We start from the raw sequence: 10396 nt of genomic DNA, 5'->3' as shown, positions 1-10396 counted from the left end.
GCCATAAGTAGTACATAGTCCAAGAAGGATAGCATATGTATCACATATTACATGGAAGTTTTTTGCAAATAGCTTCCTTTATAATATTTACCTCTAAGACTCAGCACTTTTTGACACAGATTAACGTCCTATAGATTGATTACTGTGTTCACAAGCAAATCAGATAAAACTTGACCTTCCCTTTCACTTGGAAAATAACTAATACTGAGACTGTCATATCATTGAGCCAGTCTGTGCATAGATTTACTCTGAACTAACTGCCTGTGGGGAAGCTTCAATTAGTACTCTCTGAAGTTTTCCATCCATGTGCCAAAAGGGTAAATACTAACTAAATTTTCAATCACTATAGAGTTTACAATGCAAATATTCAGTTTCATTTTATATAAAGACATATCGAATAAACACAAGAAATAGCTGCACCTATAACTTATCTAGCTCTCATTACATGTATGAGAATAAATGTAATGTAACTTTGTCTAGTTCTGCTTGTCCCTAGTTCTTGATATCCATGTCTCAACATGGACTTGATCAACTGATGTAAACAAATTCATCCATAACCAAAGCCAATCAAAAAGATTAAAAAGCTAAAAATTCACAATTTTTAAAGTGATACAAGCTACCGTGGTATTTAAATTACAAAGTTGCTGATAAAAAGAGTTGTTACTAAAGTTTTGACACTACTTTGCTTTCAATAGAAAGGTCAAAGTTCTTAATCTGCTATTTATCAACAATGAAGTGATCAGATATTCTAAAACAAAAAAGTATATACCCTCTTCACAGTCAGATTTGGAAAGCATCTTCAACCTCACTGCTTTTCATTCCTCTGTGGGAAGCAGGAGAGTTTGGGGACCAGCATGTTGCAGCTGTAATCCACCGTGTCAAAGAGCATCAATTTTGTTCCTAAGCAACCCTGCACAGTGCAGTAGTTGCTGTCCAAAGCTGATAAGGATGCTTAGGGATTTGTTAACTGGCTGGGAGTGGGAGTGATGAAAGTTGCAGAAACTGAAAGTAAGGCCTCTAACACAGTAATAAAATTTCTCTTTTGGGTTATAAAAAAAGGGGGAGATGAACAGAAGCAACAATGAGAAGTTAAGGATCCCACTCACATTAAATATGCTCTTGTACAGATAACTCTTTTGGCTCATCTTACTGAAAGAAACCGTGAGTTAGGATGTAGCAGACTTTCAGACTGTGAGTTATCACACAGTGTTGAATTACGTCCTTCACAACCTCACAGTCTGACTCTCAGCCATTTACTAGGAATGCCTGGACAGCCAAGCTTTCAAGAGATAACTTGAAAGACTGTTCCCTCATCCAAAATATTCTGAGAATCTGCCAGTATTATGCAAAAAAATCCATGTCTCTAGCTACACATTTGAAGAAAGTTGGGGTTTGGCCTCAAAATATTTTTTTTCTAAAATAATGATTAATCAAAGTATGTTAATGTATTATCATAAAATTAGATCATTATAAGTACCCTTACGGAGTTTCACAGTTATTTTTTTATACAAGGTGATTTAAAACTGTAGTGGTATATACTTACTTTATTTTAATTTACCAAAGTACTTAATCTAATTAAAGAAATTCCTAGAAGTTTATATGGTCTGTTATACCAAAAGAAGTTTTATTCACCTAAGGAAACTGAGTCTTCAATAATCAAACAGCCAAATTTACTTAAGCAGATACAGATTTTATAACATTTTTGTTATAATGTTCATGTTAGGCTATATTAGATCATATTTTGAAAAAAATACACAAGTGTTCTTAATACTGGGAGTTCTGCTTGATATGTTGATTTTTGATACGATGCTTTAGTGCAAGTCGTAGTAAGTACAAAGCTGAGCTAGACACCATCTGGTTAAGATTCCACTCACAAATCACAATGTCTCCTCAAAGAGAAAGAACTGTGATATAAGATGTTACTTGAAGAAAATTACTTTTTATACAAAAATCAGGAAAAATCAGGAAATTTGTTTTAAGGAGTTTCACTTAAGAACACAGATTAAGGTAAAAATCACCTAGCAGAGCTATAGACCATGATTACAAAGCTCATATTAGCAAAAAAGAAAAAGAAAATGCCAGCAAAGTACTTCTCAAACCTCCCACTTAAATCTACAAACACTATACATTAAAAAATCAAATAGAGACAAAATAAACATATTTGCCAGCACACCAAAGAAGGAGATGAATGTGTAGTGGTCAAAATTGAGAATTACGGTTTACCTTTTCTTACCACACATGAGCATCTTAACAAATTTACTGTATATAAGCTAAAAATGAGACCTATTGAAACCAATAAATCCTCAGGTTGGATGTTTTTTTGAAAAAATGGGATCTCCTACCTGGCACTGTTCTATACTTTTGCATCCAGTTTCTAAAAACATTTTTATTAATTTAACTATATCGGCATGTCATAACTCTTTTTTTTTTTTTTTTTTCATGCTGAACTGCTGGCTTGCAAAACACAGAGACAAAAGAATAGTATCAAAAAATGTATTACCCCTTGGATGCTTTACATTACGCTTTCAGTTATACCACCCATTTTTTTTTTCCCTTGAATTACTTATGCCTCTTTCCTAAGACTATCATACGCAAAACACTCTATCTCCTTCTACAATGTTATGTGAATATAGGGCATATTGTACTTTAACAAGACCTGAACCCTTGTTAAGATCCATTTGATTCTGTACAGGGCTAGGACATAGTCAAGAGTCTTAGGGCAGTACTCTACTTATCCTAGCAGTTATTCTTGTGCACATAAGACGACGTTTTCCAAGGTGGCTAGGTACCTAGTTTCCCAGTTTACTTGCTTTCAACTGTTTTTTGTGTTCCTAAGCACCTAAGCCTCTTTTAAGACTTCAAGCTGGGTGCCCATCTGGATCTCCAGATACCTAAGTGCCTTTAAAAATCTTCTTTGCAATGTTTGGCTCCTATAAACCAATGTACCCAGGAGCTGAATATAAGAAAGGAAACTGTTTTTCTAAATACACCAAGAATGCAATTGCTTATATGAATAATATCTTCATATCTTTAATATTACACAGATAGCAGTCTTTTACTGCTTTGTTAGCTTTTGCAAATGCACTTAACTGCTAGAATATGAACTGATGGTAGAAGGAACTCTGTACAGATGACTGGGTACATTAAGATATGCATTCTAATAATGCATAAGGTGTGTCTACATTGGTGTGAGAAAAAGAGTGCAGTCTCATTTGAATACAGTGGAATCTTCTTGGATTTTTTTTTTAAATGAAGATAAATTTTCTAGGACTGATGTATTGGACACAATCTTTATATGTGCTCATGTTTGTAAATCTGAGCCTTCATACACCAGATACCTGAGTAAATATTGTATCCAGTATTTTTCTACAGAACATCTACACCTGTTGCACATAAGGTGCTCTAGTCAAAAGCACTATTTTTTATTTTATCTCAATTCACATTTATTTAAGTCCATGCTGAGGAAATAATGCAAATTTCTTACTGTACTTTGGTGAAAATTGGTTTTGGTTTTTTTTTTTGTCAAAACAAAACTCACAATTTTTTTACCTAACAAAGGGATTATAAAATATTACCTGAGGCACAGGAAGATCAAAATCATATGCTTCAGCAAAAAATACTTCAGAAATAATAATAGAATTTAGGTTACTAATTGCGATAGGGGTCAAAGTCCAAAGCATGGTAACTATTATTGTTCTGGGAAATGTAGGATAGAGTTATCATTTTAAAGCATTGTCTATGAATTTAAAAACCTTTCCTCCACTGCATGAGTAATGCAGAAAAAAGATGTTTTAAAGACTACATCTTGCACAAATATCTGTGCTCCCATCTATTGCCCGATGATAGGTACAGAAATACACAGAATACTTTCCATCACTCTCTAAGCTCTGTTGTCAGCTAACTGATGAAACCTGGTAAGGCTGAATCTAAACTTTGTTTCTGTATTTCAAATTTATATTCCCTCTTTTGAACAACCTGTCCACTTAACCTCTTCTGAACCAGATCCTTCTCTCATCGGTTTACCATGATGCAAATTGTGAACTGCTTCTAGTGGATTATAACGGCGTAAAAATCAAGTCATAGGAGTAGTTCATTAGACTTTCTTTCAAATGCCTGAAAAGTTAATTATCACACTGAAGTTGCAAGCTGTTCTCAACTTATTTTGGATAATCATTTTATTTCTGCAGTATTTATATGTTCCCATGTTCAGAAATATAGTTTCCATTTCCAGATTATTTTTGCACAGTTGCACTATTTCTAATACTTTATTCATAGATTTATACAGCTTTCATATTGCAAATTTTTCTTCTTAGACAGAGGCATAAAGATGTAAGTCAAATACAGATTGTCATCACTCAGTTTGAACTTCTTGGGTTCAATCCCAACTTAAGGATTTTACTAAAATCACAATATTAGCTGAGGATTAGTTGAATGATAGGCTATAATTAATAATCAGGTTCCAGTCATAATTACCCTCTGAGTCGATTTGTTCTACTGTACTGTCAGCACATTTCTTGGCTATATCCTGGCCCACACCAATCCTGTGTTCTTATTCTTGATGCACAATAACAACAAAGAAACAAAATTCCATCTTTTTCCACCAAAGGAGCAAATAAATTAGATTCTGAGCAGAAAGATCCTTTTGTTAAGCATCACCTTCATGCTCTTCATAACTGAACTGAGGAAATTCATGCTCAAGAAGAATGAGTGAAGTAAGCTAATTCTTGTTTTTCAAAGATATCTTCAGGATTTTTTGAACAGGAAAGCTGGTCCCCAGTGCAGCTAAATAAAAATATAATGACTCCTGTTATCTGTCAAGCTAACAACAACCCAATACAGTCAGTTTGAGTAATCTTTTTATTAGAGAAGAAGTATTTATTTTTTTTTTTACTGGCATCAAAATGACCCTTACTTTTCACTATTCCATATTCTCCCTGGAGTTCTTTTTTAATATCCAGTAATGTGCTTTGAAGGTGATTACCCTACACTTTGTCCCTCCTCTGTTTTATAATAGTCTAACTATTCAGGCTAAGTGTATCTGCTGTGAAAAGAAAATAGATTGAGACATCAAACACATTTTTAAAATACAAAATTCACTAGGTTGTATACAAAAATACAAACTAGAAAAATGCTATTTGAAATAGCGTTGAAAATATCAAAAACAAAATGAATGAATGATCCAGTATGTAGGTATGAGATGCAGAAATAGTATTCCAACTTTGCAATCTTTACCTTTGTAATATTCATCACAAGACTATTTCCAAACTTTTAACGAAATTGTTCACAGAGATTTCTAATTTTTGTGCTCTCTTGTCAGATTTTACTGAACTCGATTTTTTTCATACAAATTCGGAAGAGATGGATGTTTTCCAACTAGCACGCAGTGACCGTAAGAAACTAAAGGCACTCACAATGCTTAGAAAAGGAAAACAAGATAATGTGTGTGGCATTTGGGAAAAAAAGTGATGCTATGGAACTTTTATGATCCTCATAAGGTAAAAATCTATCAAACAAAGGTCAGAAAAAAAACCCTGTTTTGAGGAAATTTCAGGTCAAATGAATGACAATGATGATGAATGAAAGATTTGATCTAGTGGTGAAGGATGAATGAGGAATCTGGAATAAAGAAGCAGAAAAAAATAAAGCCAGAATAGTCTTAATATGAATATTAAACTTGTCTTGAACAAGGGAGGAAAGGTGCCAAGCCAGCAGACAAATCCTCAATCAGGAAGACTATGGAAAATGGTAGTTTAAAAGAAAAGTGAAGAAAAAAAATAGATGGAAGATACTTATAGGGCTGCAATAAAAATGGAAAAGGAGTGAAGATGGGAGAGAATAGAATGTACAGGAAAACTGAATTCATCATCCTATTCCACTGTTGACTGTTTGAGACTTTCTGTTGTCACATCCAGTCACCTGTTTGATTACAACGTCTTAAAGGAATTTTATATATCTTAGATGGGATTCCTCACACATTACAGGCTATATTAACAAAGAATGAAAGTTAATAGTTGCTTTACCTTTTCTGGAAGAAAGCAAAAGCAAATAAATGAATAGTCTTGTGTTTAAGCTTCCCTTCATAAAGTATTATGCTCATCTACAAAAGTGTTGTATGACTTAACAAAGCTACCCAATGAAAACCTTATAAATATAAAAGTTTAATAGAACCGTAAGTTTTCTTTGGAACTAGTGACAGAAGAGCACTGTGTTCCTTATTTAAACTATAACATATTGATAAAACATAAACTGCACTATAGCTCTGTCTGATTTGGGAACAAACATTACCCTTACACCATCAAAACCGTACCAGCTACTCCAGCTCATTTTTTGGCTACTGACAGAGCAGAGGGATAGTTACTACATTATCACGTTATAAGGTAAGAGTAGAAAGTGACATAACTGTGTCATTATATGTGTAGATGTTCACAAGCCCCCATGTAAGTCTGCCAGTCCCAATTCAACAGACCTGAGCTTTTTTTCTCTGACAAGGTTTACACTACTCTGCTTCTTGACCTTTAAACCCCTCATTTCTATGCTTTTCATTGTCACCTTGAATCTCCACAAACTGTTTTGTGACTTCTTCTAATTTTATTCTCTTATCCCTTCTTGTCCCTTGCCCCTACTTTACTTTCGCTTTTGCTACAATTAATACTGACAAAACACTAATCTGAAATTTTAAATCAGGCAGTTCAGTTTCTGGTGGAGTGCATGCTGTTACTCTAGAGTAATCTTTCTGTCTCTTCTCTCTCCCTTTTTCAGCCTTTATCTCTTTCTTGCTTTCTCTTTCTCTCTTCTTTTCCTCCTTTCTTCCACTTCTTTTATTTCTTATTTCTATGTACAACTATGTACTACTTGAGTTGAGCAGTCAAGAACAGTTAATAGCTGGAATATCCTTGGAAGCTAAAATGTAGTAATATTTGAAGTCACTGGCAGAGGAAAATGTAATCTATGTTTTTTAAAGACACTTTAATTACTCAGCAATCATGCAGAACTGAGAAATATAACTCTGCTTCCAAGATAGTAACTCCACAAATTGCAAAGGTCGCTTACTCAATACCCTTGCTATCTAGCAAAACATGAGAATGACACCAAGACTCAAAAACTGAACTTTATGTTAATCTGTTATTTGGTATTAGCTTTCATTTATTTTTGTAATATTTCATATAACTTGATGTGTGCTACTGTCATTTAAAACATACAGAGTTCATCTAGCTTTGTTGCTAAAAGAAAAAAGTTGTTCATATAGAACCCATCTATATAGCCCTAATTCAGCTAAAACTAAAATTATAAATGAGCATGAGTTCTGCATCAGTAAATGAAAAGAACCTTTAGCACAGAGCAAAGGCAGCAGTATTAATTACAATCAGCTTTCACTGACCCTTGCTGCTTTTCCTTCTTTTTTTTGGTAATTATTCCATTAACTAAAAAACTAAATTCTATTTAAATTATCCATATATATTTAACATTTAAACATAATCTTTATATGGTTATCATGATGCTATAAAAAGGACGTCATCTAGCTAAAGCATTGATTAAAAATTTCCCAGAAATTTGTGATGTCTGTCATATCTGAACTTATAAACATATCTGAACTTCTGAGGGTGAAACTTTGGATCTCTGTACAACCTACTCAAAACTTTCTCTGTGCAAACTACCTTGAAAAAGGAGTCAAGCATGAATGTATTATTTATAACCCTTTTTCTTCCCCTCAGGACCTAAATATTGTATGGCTGTGTACGTGAAAATAGGTTCTTAGGCCCTACTAAAAGAGATTTTTAATGATGAGCAAATCTCATCAGTACTTTTGAAAATTCTACTCAGAATAATACCTCAAAACATGAAACTATAGAATAACACTTAAAAAAAAACCCCAACAAAACAAACAAATCATATCAATGCCAAATAGATACCATTCCTGTATCATAATCACCTAGAAACTGGCCATAAAACTGAGGACAAAATTATGCTCAGCACCATGGACAAGTGCTGCCCAAACTGTCCATAAAAGTGGCAACAACTTACTCAAAAAACACATTCCCTTATGAAAAACACAGACCATCTCCTGCTCTTTTATAATAAGATTATACATTCTAAATATAGGTAAATTCTTAAGGTTTAATTTGTTGAAACCATGACAGTTCTAATTAAAAATATGTGGCAAAAGTGTCAGCATCAGAAAATACAGGACTACGGAACTAGTTAGCATGTATACCTTGTTCCTTCTGATAACTTGTCCCTTCAGTTTGTGACTACCAGAAGAAAATGCAAACCAAAAGAACCCAGGAACCTAAAAAGCAGATTAAAATCCTGAAAGCTCCTGTCACTCCTTCTTAGCATAACTTGCCCTTACAAGTAGTATGAAATATTTACAATGCACTATATTTATCTTCATTTGTTATATCACGCTGAAGATAAAAGCTCTTTATAAAAAATGGTGGCATAAGACAGTCCCTTTATCTTTTTCAGCATTTTGCATGTGCATTTCTCAACTAAATTACAATTGCACATAATAAATCAACTTTTTCAGAATAGTTTAATAATGCACTTTCATTTTGTTAAATTTAAAAGTTATAAATGCTTCATAAATCTCAGCAGTCCCAACAAGATGTGGCAAAATGTTTGACTAATAAAATGAAAGTAAAAAGGTTGTCTTTTAATATCTGTAATTATTAAATAACTAGACAGTTTCTAAGGAATCGACAAATTTACAGTTTCATATATGATACTCTACAACTCAAAATTAAGAATATGGCAAAAAATTGTCTTTTCAATTTAATCAACCTTCTAAATCCCTGTTATAATTACAGACAAATGCATTTTACAACTTGGTACACAGAATCATCTGATACAATATGACTCTGGTATCAGAGACTTTATAAAATAACGCTATGTCCCATCTTTCTAGGAAACTGCATTGGAGTGTAGTGTCAACAATGGCATTTTTTAACTCCTAACTCTCTGGAAGAACTTATATTGCCATTACAATTACGTTTTAAGACATATTCTTCATCTGTCGTATGTCTTACACTTCCTCAGATCATTTTCCAGAGTCTGTCACCAGTCAGTGTAGCTTGACACTTATGATTTACAAGTTAAAGGTCCATGGAAATCAAAGGAAATTTATCCGGTGTCTTAAACAACATCAGTAATAATTTTTGTGAAGATTAAGATATCTATACCTGTTTTATTTGCATGAAAGCAAATCACTTTGTAATACTGTAATCAATATCCAAGTCTACATTAATACATCACTTCAGACAAAATGGCAGATTCATATACTTTTATGCATAATCAAATTAAAAGATCCCACTTGGGTTCTTACAATTATCACTACTTTGTCAACAGTGTAACAAGTCCTGTCAGCAAACACATAATTTCATTAAAAAGCCGCTGATAACTCACAGATATTTATAAAGTATTCCAGTTTCACTATCCAAAACCAAATTAAGTGTTAGAGAAAATTGCAAAGAACACAAACAGTTTCAAGACTTCTGTGTTTTGCGCTGTTGTTTGCTTTTTCAGTTTACCTGCAGTTTTGGGGTTTATGTTATTTTAACTTCAGCAATACTTTTAACTCACTTGCAGGTGTAAAACATTTAGAAAAAAATTAGGAGTCATATTCACAAAGTTCTGTAACAATAACTTACCCTTGCATTTTTTTCTATCAACATTTTTTTAAACTGAGTATTTTCCATTTGTGACAATACACTTGTTGAAATGTTGGCTGTAACCAAACACCAGCTGCACTTACCCCAGTGTTGTCATGGTGACGATGGTGTACCAGAAGGCTGCTGGGATGCTGGTGAACTTGCTGGCTGATGAACCTTTCTCTGCATAGTACATGACTGTGGCAAAGATGATGATGGCCATAGTGAGTGAGAAGAGGAGGAAGCCTAACTCCGAGGCACAACTTTTCAGGGTATAGCCCAGGATGCGTAACCCCTGTGAGTGGCGGGAAAACTTAAAGATCCTGAAGACACGAAAGACTCGTAGTGTCACAAAAGCCCCACTGACATCCTCATTATCTGTCATCACCAGGCCAATGTAATATGGCATGATGGCAACCACATCAATGATACTCATGACACTGCGCACAAATTTGTAGCGACTAGGGGCTGCCAGCAGACGTAGGAGGTATTCAACTGTGAAGATCATGACACAGGCAGTATCCAGACAGAAGAAAGCCACAGCATAGCGCTCTCCACAGGGCAGCTCTTTGATGCGACCTGGGCTTACCCCGCAGGGCACTGTCTCCACCACATTGGCAATAACAGAGACGGCAATGAAGAAACCAGTGACGTAGTAGAAGACCAGAGCCAGTGTACTGGTGTGTGGGTTTTCGAAGGCCCGCCACATCCTCTGCCGAGCTGTCATTGAGGGCAGGGAGCTCTCAGCT

The 10396-nt window shown here is 34.4% G+C and overlaps 1 protein-coding gene across 1 annotated transcript in view; it reads right to left on the bottom strand.

Annotated features, from left to right (window-relative positions):
* Window positions 1–9747: 9747 nt before the first annotated feature.
* Window positions 9748–10396, bottom strand: part of LOC104529463 (potassium voltage-gated channel subfamily D member 2) — a 1134-nt gene continuing 485 nt past the window's right edge. The window contains exon 1 of the mRNA XM_029086440.1: window positions 9748–10396. This exon is cut by the window's right edge and continues 485 nt beyond it. Coding sequence (XP_028942273.1) covers window positions 9748–10396 — 649 coding nt within the window.

The sequence above is a fragment of the Antrostomus carolinensis genome, unplaced genomic scaffold, assembly GCF_000700745.2.
Source record: "Antrostomus carolinensis isolate BGI_N321 unplaced genomic scaffold, ASM70074v2 scaffold46588, whole genome shotgun sequence".
In the NCBI taxonomy this organism is placed as follows: domain Eukaryota; kingdom Metazoa; phylum Chordata; class Aves; order Caprimulgiformes; family Caprimulgidae; genus Antrostomus; species Antrostomus carolinensis.
This window is presented reverse-complemented; position numbering and strand designations above follow the sequence as displayed.